The sequence below is a fragment of the Castor canadensis genome, chromosome 6, assembly GCF_047511655.1.
Source record: "Castor canadensis chromosome 6, mCasCan1.hap1v2, whole genome shotgun sequence".
In the NCBI taxonomy this organism is placed as follows: domain Eukaryota; kingdom Metazoa; phylum Chordata; class Mammalia; order Rodentia; family Castoridae; genus Castor; species Castor canadensis.
Genome location: NC_133391.1, coordinates 30688261 through 30709468, shown reverse-complemented (window position 1 = coordinate 30709468; position 21208 = coordinate 30688261). Strand labels below are relative to the sequence as shown.

The 21208-nt window shown below is 37.3% G+C and overlaps 1 protein-coding gene across 1 annotated transcript; it reads right to left on the bottom strand.

Moving 5' to 3' along the window:
• Positions 1–6263: 6263 nt before the first annotated feature.
• LOC109675130 (taste receptor type 2 member 14-like) lies at positions 6264–7202 on the bottom strand. The gene has a single exon (XM_020151924.2). It carries the CDS (start codon positions 7200–7202, stop codon positions 6264–6266), a length of 939 nt encoding a protein of 312 aa, XP_020007513.1.
• Between the last annotated feature and the right edge of the window lie 14006 nt (positions 7203–21208).

The following is a 21208-nucleotide window of genomic DNA, read 5'->3' as shown; positions in this document are numbered from 1 at the left end:
TTTTCATCATGCTGACAAAATGCCTAGCAGAAACAGCTTATAGGACAAAGAATTTTCTGTGTCTCCCAGTTTCAGAGGGTGAAGTTCATAATTACTTGTCCTGTGTACTTGGGAAAAACATCACGGCAACAGGTACCATGGGGTACAGAACTGCTGTTCACCCTGTGGCAGACAGGAAGGGACCAGGGACAAGATACCCCCAAAGACCTGCCTCCAGTGACCTGCTTCCTACAGATAGGTCCCATCCTAAATAGCCCAACAGGTGGAACTAAGCCCCCAACACATGAACCTGTGGGGGACATTTCACATTCAAACCATAACAACTGTATACGTGGCATTTCTAATTATTTTGTACTGCAAGTAATTTAGACAGGATTGAAAGTGTATGGGAGAAAATTCAGAGTTCTATATAATACTGTCATTTTATATAAGCACATGAGCTTCCCTGGATTTGGGTTTCCATGGAGAGTATTGACACCAACGTCCGCAAATATGAAGGGATGACTGTCCATGCAGTTTGTAAATTAGCTAGGAATATAAACTTGGGAATCAGACTGCTGTGCTAATGGTTTAAGTTCTGCCATTTTATTACAGTGGCACCTTGGGCAAGGATATTAACCTCTTGTTTTCCCTTTCCTTGTGACCAAAAGTGGTGGCACTGACTTCAGGATGAAACTTGTAGAATGCTGAGTCTGGTTTTCTATATACAGCATACGAAGCAAACATTTATCTTCTTCTTCCTCACTGCTTTCTACATTCCTACTTATGTATGTATTTTTTGGCAGTACTGAGTTGAACTCAGGGCTTAGATCTTGCTAGGCAGATTCTCTACCACTTGCGTCATCACGTGTCTATTCCCCCTCTCCTCCCTTTTTTTTTTCTCTTTGCTTTAGTTGCTTTTGGAATAACAGCTTGCATTTTTCTGAGCTTGGATGACAGACTAGTGCCACCATGTCCAGCTGCTTTGCATATTTTTAAAGATTACTTTGTCATTCATTTCAGTTTGGGATAAATATTCTACCCATTCATCCCTTAAATATTTTTTTTACCAAAATACATGCAAATATATGAATTTTCCATATTTGGGTGAAATTTTTAAACATCAGTTTAGATAGTGTTGTCATTACTATGCAGTTCTAATTTGATGATTTATTATGAAATGGTATCTTTGTATCAATCTCACCTGTGATGAAATTAGTGTATTTGCAAATTCATGAAATATTATTATTATTGCCATTGATACTTCATTATAATATTATTTATTTGTTGGAATTAGAGAACATGTTTTGTGTAATAGCAATACTTTGATCTTTGATAGAGGGAACTTTTGTACTCGTTAACTGTGTTTGCAAAAGTTAAACATTTCATGGAAATAAGTCTGTATTTATCTATTTCCTTAAAACTTATTACTTCAGTTACAATTACAAATTCTGCTTGGCTTGTGAGCTTGCAAAACGTTAAACACTTTACAAAGCATACATTAAGTATTTTGCCAAATTTAATTACTTTGTTATGTACTCCTACAGTACCTGGTCCTCTATTTTTGAAATTACCCTGACCCTAATTGTTCTGTCTTATTTATTAATATTTTCTGTTATATGTTAATATCTCTCATTAAATATTGATTCATTTCAGCTTAGAGAGTATTGCATTTTACATTAGTATTTTGCTTGTTGGTATGTTAGCTCAGACAGTAAGAGTGCATGCCTACCGAGCATGAAGCCCTGATTTCAAACCCCAGTGCCTCAAAAAAAACAAAATGTGAAGCTACAAAATGAATAAACTGCTAGTGAATTAATTAGATGGAAATTTACCTACCTCTCCTCTAACAAAATTGTCCAAACATCAGTACTTTGGAAACCAAGATGCCCATGATAGCGTTGGAATTTTGTCAATAACCGAAAAGGGAAGAATAAATATCAGAAAGCAAATAACAGTCCTTTGACCATTCTTATCCTTACATCTTTATTCACAAGTTTTCAAACAGTTTTCATGTAGTGCTTCTGGCTGTGACTCTAGCACACACAGTGTAATATATGAAATAGAGATAACAAGATGTATAAATGAACAAAATATGCTATGTCATATTAAATATGCCATGTTACTGAAGAACGAACTGCAAGAGGTCCCAAAAGGTGAGATAATTGGCCAAGGAGACACTTCTCCTTCCCAAGAAACTTCTGTTTTCACTTGAGTGACATCTCTGCCCTCAGGCAATACAAAAAGGCTATAAAAACCCAATCTCCAACCTGACCCATAGGATCACTGGTTTCGGGTCCCCCTGCATGTTCCCATGAGGCTTTTCTCTTCTCTTCTCTACAAATAAAATCTTTCCGACCTCTGCTGTTGGAGTCCGCCTGTGCTTTCATTCTCAGAGTGGACCCAAGAACTCTGAAGACCTGAAATTCCTGCAGGTGTCATCTGTGCATCATTATTTTTAGGGTCATACAAATATATGTGCTTATCTAAACTTTGAGTGTTTTCTCTATTAATGACAAACTCCACTTATTTAGTGATTTTCAAGTTTTGAATACTTCTAACTTCTATTCCAGGTTCTCAGTCATGTTTTTCTTCTCTCTCCTTGTCTGTTTTATCTTGGATTCATAGAATTGCTATTGCTCTTCATCCCAGCACTACCAAAGAATCTTCTTACTATCTCTCTTTTTTTTAATGTCATACACATGATATATAAAACACTTCTCCTTTTAATTCTGTCTGAATCACATTGCTCTCTCCTTGTAATCCAAACAAAGATCTTGACAAGGTTTAAATTCATCCAGCTCTCCTGACCTTCCAAAATGTGGCATGTACACATTTTTGTACTATACATATGCTTTATCTAAGAAAAATGAAGATAGAATAAAATCAAGCAACCTTGAGTTGCAGTTTATTTTATGTCAAACCTTAAAAATCTCCTGCTTCAAACTACAAGACACCTCCCTTTCTACATCTTATCACAGCCTGCTTAATTCTCTCGGCAGATTTGACAGTCCACTAGCTCAACATTGTTCTTTTCCTGTTCCATTTGTGTGCTAGGGCCATAACAAGATACCATGGGCTGAGCATCTATTTGACAGAAATGTATTTCTTCATAACTCTGGAGGCTGCAAGTCCAAGGTCACGGGGCACCATTCTTTGATCCTTGTGAGGAATCTCTTGCTGACCTGTATGCTGACCTGTCCTCTGTCAGTTCTCGGGGCCTTTTTCTGTGAGCACAGAATCCTGCTGTCTCTTCTCTTCTCATGGCACCTGTCCTGGCAGATACAGCCTCATCCTTTTGATCTCATTTAGTCTCATTTAAATATCCAGTCTTCAAATAGACACACTGTGGGCTTTTTCTTCAAAGTTTCATTTTCTAAGGCAAACACTTAGTCCACATCAGTCTTTCTAAAGTAGGTCCATTTTCAGTGAGGAGGTGTGTGTAGGCAATAACCCCAGTCCTCTTTGTGTGAAATATTTTAATTGAATCCAAAAGAGCATATTTTAGCCAAGAATTTAGAGTTAGAGTCACATTCCTTAGCATATGAAAATACGAATAGATGTCATCTAACATGACTATTTATTTCTTATGTGTTCAAATTAGTTGTATCCTCTCTGGATAGAACTTATCATTACTTTATAGACACTTTCCGAATTTTACTTTCCTTTTGATTGTTGCAAATTTCTAATAATAAACACATGTGAATATTACATGACATTTCAATGAACATATAATACATACACAACAAGGTATACCATTGTTTTATGTACCATTTTAATTGCTAAAAAGAGACTTAAATGTATAATCATCTTCATGAATAATAATGCATATTTGGTACTCTTTAATACAGATTTTTATCAGAAAAGACAGAAGAGAAAGATCTCTCTGAAGATGATTTTTTAAAGCACATCTATATCAACTAAAATCAGGAGAAGGCACAGTGAGTCCCTTCCATAATCCCAGCCATCAGAGAGGAAGAGGAAAGGACATTGGGGTTCAAGGCCAGACCAGACATTAAGTTGGTGAGACACCATCTCAACAAATAAGATAGGCATGGTGGTTCGCACTGATCTGTAATCCCAGCTACAAGGGAACCATAGGTAGGAGGATTACTGTACAAGTTTGGTAAATAACCTGAGACTCTATTTGAAAAATAACTAAAGCAAAAAACAGCTGGGGACAAGGCTGGAGTGGCAGAGAACTTACCTAGCAAGCACAAGTCACTAAGTTCAAACCCAAATACCATCAAAAAATTTTAAATTAGCTGGGAGTCCAGCTCAAGTATAGACTGATGGCCTAGCCAAATCAAGGACTTGACTAAAACCCCAGTAATGCCAAAAAATTAAAAACAAAATCTAAAGACACTATTAAACTTATTGAGGAAACATTAGCAAATTTTCCATTTATATACAAACATCCCGGTTATTTCCAAAATTAATTACCATCTTCACATTTTAAGCCATCTCATTTTCTAGCCAGCACCCAAAAAAGATGAATAATTAGCAGTAAAATATCACTATAAATAGTTATAAGCAAGTAATATCATTTTCTAGCTGCAAGAGAATAAAAACACAAAACACACACTTTCATTGAGTAAGGCACCTAACTTTCAATTCGGCAAACAAACACACCTGTCCCTTTTGTGTGCACACCAATCAGGAACAAAATGCCACAGATAAAATTAGAACATTTACAAGAGCACCAAAATTGCATCATACAGCTTCTCCCACCGTGCTCCAGATGCGTCTGCTGGCAGCCTCTTCCTGTTGACGTTCCATCTGAACTCAGAGGAGAGGCATCGTCTGTCTACCACATGGCTGCCATCTTCAGAGATAAATCTCTTAACATCTGAGAACCTCAGTTTCATCACATGAAAAATAAAACTATACATATGTGAATATTAAAAAGTTGAACTATGCAGATAACCTGCCACGTAAGTATTATTAAATCCTCTTTTTAGTGGTCGTGTATTTAAAAATGCCCATTTTTATTATATGTCATCTATTTCTCACTAAAATGTATCTTAAAGGCAAGCAAAAGAGATGATTAGAGCTCCTCAGCCTTTGTTAAGGCCAAAGGCAGAAAAAATGTTCACGGTATAATTTTTCATCAAATGAATGAACTATATTAACACAAGAAAACAACACTAAATAAAAAATCTAATGATTTAAGGAAATTTTGTATAAAAATAACCCTAAATTAATAATTATAAAAATTGCAGGATTCTATCTTGCATTACATTTATGTATAATACATATTATATATATATATATATACGTACAGAATTACCACAACACTGAATGCAAGGCACATGCCAATGTTTACCTCCACATTACATCCTCAGCACATAATTTATTTTCAAATTTTCATCTATTTTCTAAATTCATTTAATTTATTATTTATATTTTATTGTGCTATAAAATCAATTATAACATATAAGCATAACAATACTTCATGTTTATACCAGCAATTCATAAGTTACTTTAAGTTTCTGTTCCCTTGGAAACCTAGTTATTTTCCACTCTAGTAAAATACCAGTATTTTATGACACAAAGCACTTAAAAACACAACTTTCCAGTGTGATATACAATTAAAACACTTTTATGAGCCGTGATTTTCATTTTCTTATGCATTATAGATTCTGTTCCAACACTGAAAACTACATACAAAAATGCAATGTACTTCCAAAAGTGGATTAAATATTTCTAACTATAATAAATACAGTCTAAGAATTCTTAAATTTGAAGCTATTAATACATATAGGAAAGTAAAATGAACATCTTCAGGATAATGAGGAATTTTCTAAATTTTAAATTCAGTCATATATGAAAGGATGATGTAGTATATTTGTTTTGAATAGACTATATTTAATATTTCATTTATTATCTAACATGTTAGGCACATCTTCCATATTCAAACACATTTTATATTGTACAAGATCATAAAGTTCTATTTTAGTAACCATTTCACATTCATGATATACCTACATATTTTATATAGAATAGGTTTCTAATTTTAAAATCTGAAAAAGGGCAAAAAATCAACACTGAATTCATGTCACTCATTTCTTACATTTAAGTGATCTGAGTATACATACATTAATATACCTACTTTTCTTTGTACTATAAAATTGTAGTATATTTGGATAGCACTTATCCCAAGCACAATTTTGTAAAATCCACAAAGCAACATTCAACAGGAAAATATTAACAAAGTACAAATTAATAAAAAATTTCTTCTGACTGATTTTCCTCTAGGGTATGAATGACGATCCCAAGATGGTCTATGGACCCAGATGTCTCACACCTTTGCACCTGCACCTCAGCCTCCACAGCACCGAAAGAGAGGTCTGTCTCAGCTTGCTGTTTCCAAAAATCAAGACAAATGAGTGGCCAGAAGGAGCAGTAATTCCACTAGCCAGGCTAAGAAAAATAGCCATATTCTTCTCCAGAAAGTTAAAACTCCAAATTTTTATAAAAAGTAATACAAAGAAAATGGTGTACAGGAGGAGAGAGGCAATCACCATTTGCAAGGCTTTTATGTGCGCCATGGTGCTGGAGTCTCTGGATCCTATGCCACTCTGCTGCATCTTCTTGTGATGTTTCCACAGAGAGGTGATAAGCAGGAGAAAAGTTATCAGGGACACAAGAAAAGGTATGGATGTGAACACCGTGTTGGTGAACAAAAAAATTTTGGAAAATTGTGCAATGTGGTTCAGAGTGGAACTGTGCGACATGTTTGTTTTATACCCATCAATCCCAAAATCAATGTGTGTGTTCAGAAGCACAATTTTTGTAAATAAGAAAACCAGAGACACCATCAATGTCACTGACACCACCTTTTTAACTCTAAACTTGAGGTAAAGAAAATTTGAGTTGGAAAAACTGGCTATCTTAAGAAAATAATAGATGCTGAGACCTGTTGCAAGCCAGATGCTAAAGTGACTGCTCACATGCCTGGTAATGTACACAAGTCTTAACGTTTCTTTAGTGATCCAATTCCCTGGGAAAGTCACAGATACCCACCAATCAAATAGCACTATCCAGAGCAGAGCAATTCTGGAGATGGCCAAAGCAGTGAGGATTTGATCAACTGAAGACATCTTTCTTCTCTTGACCCAGTCAATGCAGTTCACCAGGGCTATGAATCCATTTCCTAAATTTCCCAGTATGAATGCTACACCTAAAATCATTGTGAAAGTACTCTGTATGACACTATTCATGGTCTCCCAGAGAGTGTTCAAATTTCTATTATCACTACTGCAAATTTACCACATATATTGAAAATACTGTGTATATTTGACTTCTGGATATTTATAGCATATTTCCTTTTAAAAACTCATATACAATATGCAACAAGCAGACATTAAGATTTGCTGATGAATGGGCTCATTGTGTTCTTCATAGAAATGTATTTCTCCAGACCACACACCTGAACTTCATCCAGATACACAGGAGCCAGGAGCCTCTTCTAATATGATAATGAAGGAAATGCTGAGTTTTCGTGTGCTCACATGCAAACAAAGATATATTTTTTGACATTGTTCTTCTCCTTTTTTGTCTTATCTACATATTTTAATCAGGCTGCTAGAATATTGGATGAGGAACATAACAAAATTCTAACATAGGTAGAAGATAACAAGAATCTAAACTTGTGCATCATACCTGCTAAAAACTGAAGTTCCTTCAACACTTCAATGTAAGGTTTGGTCTGGAACCTATGTGAACATTGTACAAACTATTATAATCTAATAATCTCAGAGAGATAATTAACTTTCAAGTGTTCAGTCCTGAGATTAATACTTATTTATCATTTTGCTTTTTAAAAAGATGTATACACACACACACACACACCACACACATCAACATGCATTTACTTGGATCCAAATTCCATTTATTACACTTTGATTATTCAGACTCTTCTCTTAATATTTATTTTATATCTAGGTCATGCTTAGTATTGCAAATAGTCATTAATACATTATTTAAAACTACTTTTGAGTATATATTATGTATCATTAAATGTAAATATTCAGTAAAATTGAATTATTTTATCTTTGCATGTGGAACAGCTAGAAATCACTCATTGTCCCAAGAAGCAGTTAGTGTGGTAAGTGGGTTCATGCACAGAGCTTAAATCCTGTTCAATCTCTGCCTGTCTACTGAGCAGTACTGATGCATCTTCCATCAACATTAAAACCTTCACATTTTATCCCTGTCCCCTCAGCCCCCACCAAAATCTGCTCCATGACATTTACTACAGGCAACAAGATGGATGAAGGAAGATACCCAGGCTAGGAAAGCTGGGAAAAAACAGCATGACACACTCATTCTTCAATAGTCATCTAAGAATCATGACACAAATACAGCAACAATTACCAAAGACAGCAGAAAAAAGCATGGATATTACAGTAACAACTTCCAAAGACAGCAGAAAAATGTGGATATTACACCGAGAAATAGAAGAGAAAGACATAGGATAGTCCAGTATGTAAAGGTGACCCCAAAACAATATTGAACAAAGAAAACAAAGAAACATATCTTGAAATTTTCCACCAATGCCCTCCATGTAGCAGACATACAAGTAGAGAAGGCATAATAAGTCAGGATGGGAAAAATTTTAAGAGAAAAACATCCGGGAATAGAAATACAAACATACCGTGAGTACAGAGGCAGGGACGTCCCTCTGACTTGATTCCTTCCAGGTGACAAAGACGAGCTCTGGAAAAAAGACAATGAGAAATGCAAACAACCAGGGGGTGGGGCTGTGCAGAGTGGGCACTGGTACTGGAAATTCATGGGCTTTTGCAAAATAGACAGAAATGGAGCCCCAGAAAGCATTACACTCACAGACTAGGAACTGTCCCTGAGCCCCACTACTGTGCTCTTTACTCTGGATTGGAAATACTGTAGGTTTGCACTTGAGCAACAGCTCCAAGGGAAAGACAATCTTTTTCATTCAGGGTAAGAATGGGACAATCATTAATCCACAAAAATTATAACCAGAAAAAAAAAAGGTCAGTTTCTCAGAGAGCACCTTTGTCTTTATCTATTTCAGAGTGTTGTATGTGTGGGCATTTACAGGGAGCTAGTGAATTTCCTTTGCATTTCTTCATAAGTTTTATACACTGAATGTACCAAATGAAAGTAATCAATATGGTTTAAATCAAACATAATTGTATATATAAGTATACCTCTGCTGAGATCGATATATTTACAGTAAAAATTCCCAACATATCACTATCAACATTGATATTATTATTTTAAATAAAACAAATTAGAAACCAGGTGTGATGTCACATGTCTGTAACCCAGATAGGTAGATGATAGAGATCAATTATAAATAGATAAGTAGATAGATGATAGATTGATAGAAGATAGACAGATAAATAGATTGATAGATGATAGATAAATGACATAGATAGATAGATAGATAGATAGATAGATAGATAGATAAATAGGTAGATAGATAGATTTCAATAATCAGATAACCAGCCTTACTCGTCTCTGTGATAGTTACCTTCTTTGTCAGGAGCCTGTGTGAGATCACCAAAGTTTGGCATTGCTGGTTAGAGTTGAATATTTGAGCCCTTGGTCCCTCTGCTATTTTTAATTGAAAAAGAACAATAACTGCCAAATGAAAGAGAGAGAGGTGGTGTTCAGTGAAGAACACAAACAAGGAGAGGCAGTGTCCCAAAAAACAGCTGAGTGTCCTCCACAGGTCTCACAGGATAAGGTTGGCAGCACAGACCTGCTGATCCTGCAAAGATTGGATTTGGGGAAGTGTTAAGAACAACAGCTGATGGAGTGGATTCAGAAGACAACAGATGAAGAGACTTTGAATTCTGGTAAATATCATAAACAAAGAGCAAAAGAGACTTGAAAAATTTATTTCTGAAGTTAACCTTTTCATGACAAAACCACAGGCCTAGGCCATGTGCAGTGCCTCAGGCCTGTAATCCCAGACACATGGGAGGTGAATATTGGAATGATCATGGCTCAAGGCCATCTTGATTAAAAAGTTGTTAGCAAGACACCATCTCAACAGATAATCTGGGTAGTGGTGGCACCCATCTCTAAACCCAAACTACATGGGAGGCATAAGTAAGAGGATCACAGACTAAGGCAAAAATGTGAAATCTTATTATCACCAAAATAAAAAGGAGAGAGAGAAGGAAGGGAGGGAAGGAGAGCAGGAGAGAGGGAAGGAGGGAGGGAGGAATCCAATCAAAGCCATTCATCCAGTTCTTAGCACTAATCCAACTCAATAAACCAGAGTTCAGTAATTAAGGGAAATGTAAGTGTCCTCCATCAAGGATCCTGAAAATAGAGCACAAGACTATTTAGGATGTGTTCATATGGTGTTTCCCAAAGACCTATAGCTATTTACCAGAAAACAGGGCCCAACAGAAAAGTCACATATCCACCTTTTCTGGGGCTTTCTGGCATGGAGCCTGAACTGACTTCTATATCTACCCAAGGATCATTGTGTCTACTGTGTGGAGTGCGAATTTCCTCCTGCCAAGTATTCCCTAGAGCTTTAGTGCATGTCCATTCCCCAGAAAATCTATTAGATTTGTAGTCATTAACCTAATCCTTCTTGTGTAATTGAAATGCAGATTTGGAAACTTGTAGAACTCTCACATTATTTCCTGAGCTGTAGATTAAGGAATATTTTGTAATTAAGAGCAAGATGAAACTTCTGACACTCTCCCCTGCTAGAGACAATGAATAAATTTATTAACAACATTCTTGAAGTAGTGGAATAGATTTCTGCTACCACTGGGAAAAAAATATGAAAATTGCAGGGGATGGTGTTCCTTCTCATATCTCTGTTAAATTGAAAGATCTGAACTCAGCCAAAACCAGGGGAGGTATAGGATAAATAGAGATTAACGTAAATTTACATTGTACTGACAGATGGTCTCCAGGAGGTAAGTCCCTCCCTCAGACTTCAAACCTGGACCTCTAGCTGCTTGAATGACATTTGGAGAAAAGGAAAAGGGATCTAAAAGAAGTTTAAATGCCTTGGTCAAACTGAGTACGTCTCCAGATGTGCATGTGATACCTCTTGACTCCACCCACCTGAGAAGAGTCCATCCAGGAATCTCTGCCTGGCCCTAGGGGAGGTGGAGGGAGAGGCATCTGTTGGTGCCATTTTGAATGTAGGCAACTCAGATTAAACAAGGTTAGGGAAAATCTATGGGATTTGTCCACATGGGTTTTCAGGGGATCATCCCCATCTGTTTTTTGTTGTTTTTCTTCTTCTGTTAACTATTCCCAGCTGTTGGCCTCAACCTTGGAGGGGGATGGAGAATTCCATTGTGGTTTTTGTGATGTAACTGACATGGGAGGTTCCATGTCTATTACATCTCAGAGTCCTCTGGGAATGATTTTGGCAGATTGGTCAAACTATAGCAATAAACCTAAAAGAATGAAAAGGGTGGTACTTTATGCAGCTCCACCTGACCAATTTATAATTTAGAAAATGAGGAGAAATGATCCCTAAGTGAGACTTTGAATTACTACACAAATTTGCAATCAAAATCATTTTGTCAGAAGGCAGATGAATGGGCTGAAATCCCATATGTGCAAACATTTATTAGAATATACTAGTACCAATGAGTCTGAAGGCCTGAGAATAAGTTGATGGTACAAAGAAAGACAAGACCTCCAGTAAGTGAGGATAGCCAAGCTCTAGAAGAGAACATTGAGGAAGAATTGGCTAATTTGAATATAATGAATTCATTTAATCCCAAGCACACACCAGGCTTTGCTGTTTCACTGCAGCTGGCAGTAACTTCATGCTCAGCTATTTCACCACAGCCCACATCCCTCCTTCTGCCATATATTCCTGGCACTCTGCCATCTGTGCCCACAACTGCTGCATCCAGCCCTGTGCTGGTTATGGCTCCTATGTTGGGGTGAGGAGTTGCAAGAAACAGAGAAAGGCATAGAACCTCTGACTCAGGACTCATTAGGAGAAGAATCAGGGACAAGAATATTGTCCTCTTCTAAGACCTGGCAAGGCAGGCTATTTGACCCAGAGACCACTCTGGCTAGGGTAGGGAAATTCCCTTTGAGACAGTTCCCAACAGGAGTGACAGCCCAAGCACAGCCAGCTAGGCACTATTGAGCCTACAGTCCTTTTTCTATCTCAGATTTGCTAAATTGCAAAAACTCAAACTGACTTAGGAAGTATCCTTAGAAAATGGCCTAATTATTTATAATTTTCTATTTGTTATCTGGCTTACAGCTGATGAGTGTCAACTAGTGGTAATGTGGTAAAAGATGAGGTGGTGAGTCACTCTGACTACAAACTGATGCCTGATGATGCCACACCAATGACAAGAGTAGAATTGGAACCCTAATGCTGATACAGGTAATGACAAGATAAATCTTCATCAGAGGTGCATTCTCACAGGACTCTGAAAGAGGGGTACCTAAACAAAAGAGCTTAAATAAGGTCCAAGAGTTTCAACAAAAGGGCAATGAAAACCCTTTTGAAATTTTGGAATAGCTCTATCAGAACTACAGGAAATACAGACTCTCATCCATATGTCCCTGAGAACCTACATATGGTTAACAGGAATTATATTGCACAGAGCGCTCCTAATATCGGAAGGAAAACACAATGGGTAAAGGTAGAAAATGGCATGAATACTTTACAACTGGGTAAGCTTGCTTACAAAGTTTATAATGTCAACGAAGAACAGAAATCAAAATCAATTCATGTTCTTTTTGCAGCCCCAAGGTAAGAGTGTCCCAGACAAACAAAAGGAAAAGGCAACAAGACCTGTCCAAAGTTGGATAGGAAAATATGCCTATTGCAAAGATAAGGAACATTGGAAAAAAGAATTTCCCAAAGGAACAGGAGCCCACATACCCATGTTTTTTGCAGCATTATTCATAATAACCAAACTATGGAAACAGCCAAGATGTCCCACTACTGACAAATGATTCAAACAAATGTGGTGTTTCTATACAACGGAATTTTATTCAGCTACAAAGAATGAAATGTTGCTTGCAGGTAAATGAATGGAACTGGAGAACACCATCTTAAGTGAACTTAGCTAGGTTCAGAAGGCCAAAAGCCACATGTTCTCTCTCATATGCGGAGTATAGACCTAATAAAAATATAGCTGAAAGGGGAACTGCCAGGGCCACTGTAAAGATTGGTGATGGAAGAAAGTGCTTACAAAAGAATGAGCTGTCTTCTTCCCAGAGGACTATGTCTGAAGTCAGACACCACCTTTACACTCTCCCCCAATCACTTCCCCACAAGTCCTTCAGCACCAAGTCTAACCCAATACAGGTGGAGAATCCTGGTGCAAATGCCACAAAGACTACCCAGAAATGGGGGAGGGAAAAAAGGAAAGATAACAGATCCATAAAAGGGAAACTTCCTGAGCGCTTTAGTAGACCACCAGTTTCGAGGTGGGCTTCCCACTCTCCACAAGCTTTTCCTTTCACTTCACAATAAAGCCTTCCTTTGTCCTGCTACTTTCTGGTCTCCTATTTTTTAATTCTTTAAGAGACAGAGGGAAAACGGACCCACCACAGTTGCTGGGCAGCATCACAGCAATATTATGAAAAACAGGTCATGCTAAAGGAAGGTCACAAATAAGAGGGGGAAGGTAAAAGAAGACAGTTAAGAAGGGGAATGTGGTTGATGTACTTTCTATACAAGAATGAATATAGAATTTTTAAACCTGTTGAAATTACAATAAGAAGAGGATAAGGTAGAAAGAAGAAAAAATAGAGGAGATGAACCAATTTGGGTTATAATATATATATATATATATATATATATATATATATATATATATATATGTATATGGAAATGTCACAAGGAAACTCCCTGTGTAGCTACCTAAAACGAACAAAAATGTCATTTACTTCCTTTTTTTTTACAAAATTGGAGAACAGGAGGGCAGAACAGATCCTGTCTGGAAGAAGTTGGTACCAGTGGGAGAGGGAAAGATGTGGAGAAAGGAGGTGAATATAGGAAAAATGAGAAAATGGAAAAATGAGACCTGTTGAAACTATTCCAGGAATGGGGGGAAGAGGGAAAAAGGAGAATGGTAGAAGGGGTGAGTTCAAGTATGATATATTTGATATATTGTAAGAACTTTTGTAAATGCCACAATGCACCCCCAGCACAACAATAAAATTTTTTTTAAGATTTAAAAAAATAAATAAAGAGCACGAGTCCTATGTCTCTTAGGCCCAAGACATAGATGATTAATGATGAGCCTGCTATTCCAAGAATACTGGAAACTCCCATAAAAACAACCACATAGGTATAAGCAAGGACTTCCTCAATAGAGCCCCAGCAGCCCAGCAACTTAGAGAAAGGATGGACAAATGGGACTTCATAAAATTAAAAAGCTTCTGCACAACAAAAGAAATGGTCTCTAAACTGAAAAGACCACCACAGAGTGGGAGAAAACATTTGCCAGCTATACATCAGACAAGGGACTGATACCAGAATATACAGGAAGCTCAAAAAAAACTAGACTCTCCCAAAATCAATGAACCAATAACAAAATGGGCAACTGAACTAAACAGAACTTTTTCAAAAGAAGAAATTCAAATGGCCAAAAAACACATGAAAAAAATGCTCACCATCACTGGTCATAAAGGAAATGCAAATCAAAACCACACTAAGATTCCACTTCACCCCCATTAGAATAGCCATCATCAAAAACATCACCAACAGTAGGTGTTGGCGAGGATGTGGGGAAAAAGGAACCCTCGTACACTGCTAATGGAAATGCAAGCAAGTAAAACCAATCTGGAAAAAAATTTGGAGGCTTCTTAAAAATCTAAACATAGATCTGCCATATAATCCAGCAATCTCACTCCTGGGGATATACCCAAAGAAATGTGACTCAGGTTACTCCAGAGGCACCTGCACACCCATGTTTATTGCAGCACTATTCACAATAGCCAAGTTATGGAAACAGCCAAGATGCCCCACTACTGACAAATGGATTAAGAAAGTGTGGTATTTATACACAATGGAATTTTACTCAGCCATGAAGAAGAACGAAATCTTATCATTCGCAAGTAAATGGATGGAACTGGAGAGCATCATTCTGAGTAAGGTTAGCCAGGCTCAGAAGATCAAAAATCATATGTTCTCCCTCATATGCAGACTTTAGATCTAGGGCAAATGCAGCAATGTTGTTTAACTTGGGTCACATGTTAAGGGGAAAGCACATATGGGAGTCATGGGGATAGGTAGGAAACCCAAAACTTGGAAGTGTTTGATGTCTCCAATGCAGAGAAGCTAATACAGTAACCTTAAAATGACAGAGGTCAATATGGGAAGGTGGCCAGGAAGTAATGAAGAGGTCAGGTAGAGATGAATCAATTCAGGTTGTAATACACTTGTGCATGGAAGCAATGCTAGGAATCTCTCTGTATAACTATCCTTATCTCAACTAGCAAAAACACTATGTCTTTCTTATTATTGCTTATGTCTTCTCTTCAACAAAATTGGAGAAAAGAACAGAACAGGTTCTGCCTGGAAGCGAGGAGGGTCTGGGGGGAGAAATGGCCCAAGCAATGTATGCACATATGAATAAATGAATAAAAAAATAAAGAAAGAAATGAATATAAAATTTTTAAGCCTGCTATAATCACCATACAAAGGGGACTATGGTAAAAAAGAAAAATGGAGAAGATTAATTAATTAGGGGTACAATATATGACAATAAATGTGTGTATACATGTGTATATAGATAGACACATGAAAATGTCATAATGAAACTGTATAGATATCTTAAACAAACAAAAATTCTTTTTTTTCAAGAATGGAGAACGGGAGGGTAAAACAGGTCCTGTCTGGGGTTGATACCCATGAGAGGGGAGAGAGCATAAGGAAAAGGTGTAGAGGGTGAATATGGTGGAAATAGTATGTGCTCAAATGTGAAAATGGAAAATGAGACCTGTTGAAACTATTCTAACAATGGGCAGAGGAGGAATAAAGGAGAATGATGGAGGGGTGATTTCAATTAAGATATGTTATAAGCACTTATGTAAATGTCACAATGTACCCCACTACAACAATAATATGATAATATAAAAGACACAATTTTTTAAGTGACAAATAAAAGGTAACTACATTATCCTGAAAATAAAATAACCATAGGAGCCTTGGGTAAAATTGACAGTGGGGACACAATCAACTTTCTACTGGATATTGGAGGGACTTACTCAGTTCTGAATTTGAAATTAACATTATTGAGCAGCACCACCATCACCATGGGAGGGATAACTGGACAAACTTAACCATGACCCCTGCTGAGGCCTCTAGAGTGCAATTGGGGAAAGAAAGTTTGAGACATAGTCTTCTATACATGCTAGACTGTCCCATTCCTGTCCTAGACTGAGATTTGCTGTGCAAATTAAATGCTCAAACATTTTCACATTTTCACTTAAAAAGTAATAGCTCCACCCACAGGTACTGCCTGAGAGTGCAATTCATCTTCAATCTCTACTTGCAATCAAGAGTGCAGAGGCTCTGATACCCCCAAATGGACTTAAATCAACATAAACCCCAATATACCAAGGAAGACGAAAAATGGGCTAATTGTGGAGTTTTGATTAATGAAACAACATCTCAAAATGGAAACAAAATTCTCATAGAAGCACTGGCCCAACCACCCTTCACACTGCATGAGGGCACACATTTTGGTCATGATGTATTGGTAAAATCACCTGACTTTATTTGCTGTCACAACAGCAATGCAGTGGCGACAATCACAGTTAATACAGTGTGTCACTCAGAACTGCTCCTTGCATACTTAGAACAATTCTGAAATGGAAAGACCTTTGTAAAAACGAACCCAATACATAGGAGTGCATCCCTTTGAAGACCAGCATGTAGACTTCACTCTAATGTCAAAGACTAGGAAAACTTTACATAGGTACCTTTTCTGGATGGGGCAAGGCCTATCCCATTAGAATTTAGAAAGCATCAGAGGTGAGAAAGATTTTGCTAAAAGAGGTCATTCCAAGATGCGGACTCTCATCTTCGATTCAGAGTGACAATGAACCTTCCTTTGTGGCAGAATTTATACAGAAGTAAGTAAAGTCTTAAGTTTAAACAGAAGCTACATGTATCATGTAGACCTCATAGCCCTGAAAAACCTGAAAAAGGCTGCAGACAAACTGTGCTAAGGACCCAGTGAAGGTGGGACCAGGTACTGCTAATTGCCCTTGTCCACATACAGGTGACCCCACAAGTCCTGGACCCTTCAATAAGAGGTGAAACTATAAATATAAAAGAAAGACTAAAACAACATGAATAACAAATTACTCAAATTCCAACCACTCTGCTTAAGTTTGCTTTTTCCAGTTCACTACCCAGCTGGAAACTCATCTTTATCCTTTTAGGACAGGTGATCAAGGATCAAGTACTTCTGAAATCTTGGAAGGAGTAGGCCTCAAACATCAGCTGGAAGAAAAATGAAAAGGGACTTATGAGGTGCTTATGACAACTCACAGCTCTGCAAAACTAGCTGGAGTCAAGCCATGGGTGCAGCACACCAAAGTGAAGAAGTGTCCAACAGAGGCAACTCCACTACAACCAGAACACCAGTGGGAGAGTTACAGATGATAACTCACAAATAAATACATTGGAAATAAGGATGACCCGTCTTAAGATTTGATAATAATGCTAAAATGTGACAATATCAAGAGGTAGCTATTCAGATATACATTTCCTTCTTATAATAGAACTTGCTTTTAATGATTTATGTCAACACTTTCTCCCATTTCCACATTTTACACAAGAAGATAATAAAATTGTTACATGAGAATTCCCTATGATTGTTATACAGATTTCATAGGTGGTATTTTAGTGGTGCAGAAAGGTTCATTAAATAATATGTAACGATCTCTATATTTTTTAATATTTTCTTAAAATGAGAAAGAGTTAAAGTTTGAAAGGAAAGTCAAGAATGGAAGAAGATGATTTTCTGCAATTTACAAGGTAAGAGGTAGTGGGGGAGAAAACTGAAATAGCTCCCATCAGCTATCAAATATGAAAAGAGTTTTCCTTAATGCACAAATGGAAGAAATAATTTTCCTAACAGCAGATGGAAGCATGTGACAGCATCGGAATCAGGTCATGGTCTTGCCTTCCTTCTTTATTCCTGTCATAGAAATGACCTTTTCCTCACCTTTTCACCTATTTGTACGAAATCCTAACATTCTTCAGCACCACTTACAATACATAAATACAAAGCTTGTTTGCCACTCTTGAATTTTATTGAGGTCATGTTTGATAATAACAATACTGTTTGCCTTCAAATAAGCATGAAATAAGAAATTATAATGACATATATACACAGGCTTCATAATTCTGAAAATTTGCTTGCTCTTTTGGAATGTTTCTTTGAATGAAAAATGATTAAAGATGAGTCATATATCCTTTATTTAATAAGATTAGGTAAGAGAGACATCTTCTGAAATGATTCACGAACATACACTCTGGAAAACATAGTAGGAAGCATGACATGTTACAGATTGCATGGGTTTGGTTTCTGCTGGCAATCACACTATACCTCTGATGTTGACATATTGTCATGAAGGTTTTCGTTCTTTTAGCCACAGAACTGACCAGAAGGCCTGTTTCAGCTTGTTATCCAGAGTCAGGACACATGTGTAACTGGAAGAATAGATGGGTCCAGGAGCACAGCAGAGCAAAAAGACTGGCTCAGCAGTCTATTAGAACTCCAACCTGGAATGGTTACAGACAGAGTACATGGAGAAAGACAGAGGGGCGGGGATCACAGTTTGCAAGGCCTACATGTGGACCTTGGTGCTGGGATGTTGGGCTCCTTTCCATGGAACTGCATCATCCTGAGATGATGTTTACACAGGGAGTTAGATTAGCATCATAGATATGAATATACTCAAAGATAAGAAGTTTGCTAGAGTGAATACAGTCATATTTTAAAGGCATATGGTGTCCCTTAATTTCCTCTTCATTCTCTCATTACATTCATATTTACTCACCAATGTGGTCTCTTCTATGTTTACCACCAAAACATAAAGAAAATATCATCATCCTCAATAGTATCATTAGATATTCTTATCTCTCCTCTTACTTACATGAATAAATATAAAGTTGGAGAAACTGGCTATCTTGAGCTGTATATATATCCAGGAGCGAAAATGGTCTTACTTACTGTCCAGGCAATTAGAACAGAAATTCTTACTGTGTACTCCCTTAACCTTCATTAATCATTATTTAATATCAGTATATTAATTTTCCCCAAAAAAACCAAATCTATAGCTCACTAGGGCAGGGGAAATTCTGTCAGCTTAGGAGATAATTTACCACTTTACCAAGTCACTGAAGTTTAGCAGTGCTACAAAGCCCCTGGTAAAATTTCCAAAAACAAATTCTACAAAACTGATGCTCTATGGTAAGCTTATTGGGAGGAGGAGAACCCTAACATCCCTTAATCTCCTGACTCAGAGTCCTTCCAGCACCTGTTTTCTGAGTGTGTACTAAAGCTCCTTTGTCTTTTAATAATGTCAAGGATAAAAGAACCATAGTTAGAACCATGCTAGAGAATAAGTTTAATGCAGGTTTATGGAAAACACTGTTATTTCCCAAACAGCTCAAAATAACTTCTGTCTAGGCACTTTATATCCCTCCCAGAGGCTACAATTTTTCATGCCTTTTGTTGGAGTAAAAACTGAACTCTTATTTGCTAGCATGGAAATGAAGAAGTATTCACTTTCATGGTTTTGCAAATTTTTCATGTTGTCTAATCTGTGCATAATTTGGGTTGATCAAGTTTACATGTCAGACAGTAAAACCCTAAAATCTAATATACAGACCACACAAGAAAAGTCTCAATTAATGAATGTAACAGTTATCTGGAGATGACCAGAATGGCTTATTACCACTTAGGATTTTTTTTTTATTGCTTTATTATTCATATGTGCATACAATGCTTGGGTCATTTCTCCCCCCTGCCCCCACCTCCTCCCTTACCACCCACTCCACCCCCTCCCTCTCTGCCTCACCCCCTCAATACCTGGCAGAGTATAAGCAATAATAGGAAGGAACAAGGGTTTTTGCTGGTTGAGATAAGGATAGCTATACAGGGAGTTGACTCACATTAATTTCCAGTGCATATGTGTTACCTTCTAGGTTAATTCTTTGTGATCTCACCTTTTCTCTAGTTCCTGGTCCCCTTTTCCCATTGGCCTCAGTTGCTTTTAAGGTATCTGCTTTAGTTTGTCTGTGTTAAGGGCAACAAATGCTAGCTAATTTTTTAGGTGTCTTACCTATCCTCACACCTCCCTTGTGTGCTCTCGCTTTTATCATGTGCTGAAAGTCCAATCCCCTTGTTGTGTTTGCCCTTGATCTAATGTCCACATATGAGGGAGAACATACGATTTTTGGTCTTTTGGGCCAGGCTAACCTCACTCAGAATGATGTTCTCCAATTCTATCCATTTACTTGCGAATGATAACACTTCGTTCTTCTTCATGGCTGCATAAAATTCCATTGTGTATAGATACCACATTTTCTTAATCCATTCATCAGTGGTGGGGCATCTTGGCTGTTTCCATAACTTGGCTATTGTGAATAGTGCCGCAATAAACATGGGTGTGCAGGTGCCTCTGGAGTAACCTGTGTCACAGTCTTTTGGGTATAGCCCCAAGAGTGGTATTGCTGGATCAAATGGTAGATCAATGTCTAGCTTTTTAAGTAGCCTCCAAATTTTTCTCCAGAGTGGTTGTACTAGTTTACATTCCCACCAACAGTGTAAGAGGGTTCCTTTTTCCCCACATCCTCGCCAACACCTGTTGTTGGTGGTGTTGCTAATGATGGTTTTTCTAACAGGGGTGAGGTGGAATCTTAGTGTGGTTTTAATTTGCATTTCCTTTATGGCTAGAGATGGTGAGCATTTTTTCATGTGTTTTTTGGCCATTTGAATTTCTTCTTTTGAGAAAGTTCTGTTTAGTTCACTTGCCCATTTCTTTATTGGTTCATTAGTTTTGGGAGAATTTAGTTTTTTAAGTTCCCTATATATTCTAGTTATCAGTCCTTTGTCTGATGTATAGCTGGCAAATATTTTCTCCCACTCTGTGGGTGATCTCTTCAGTTTAGAGACCATTTCTTTTGATGAACAGAAGCTTTTTAGTTTTATGAAGTCCCATTTATCTATGCTATCGCTTGTTGCTGTGCTGC

Coding starts and splice junctions, on each gene's coding strand:
- LOC109675130 (XM_020151924.2), bottom strand. CDS start 7,202: ATGAATAGTGTCATACAGAGTACTTTCACAATGATTTTAGGTGTAGCA.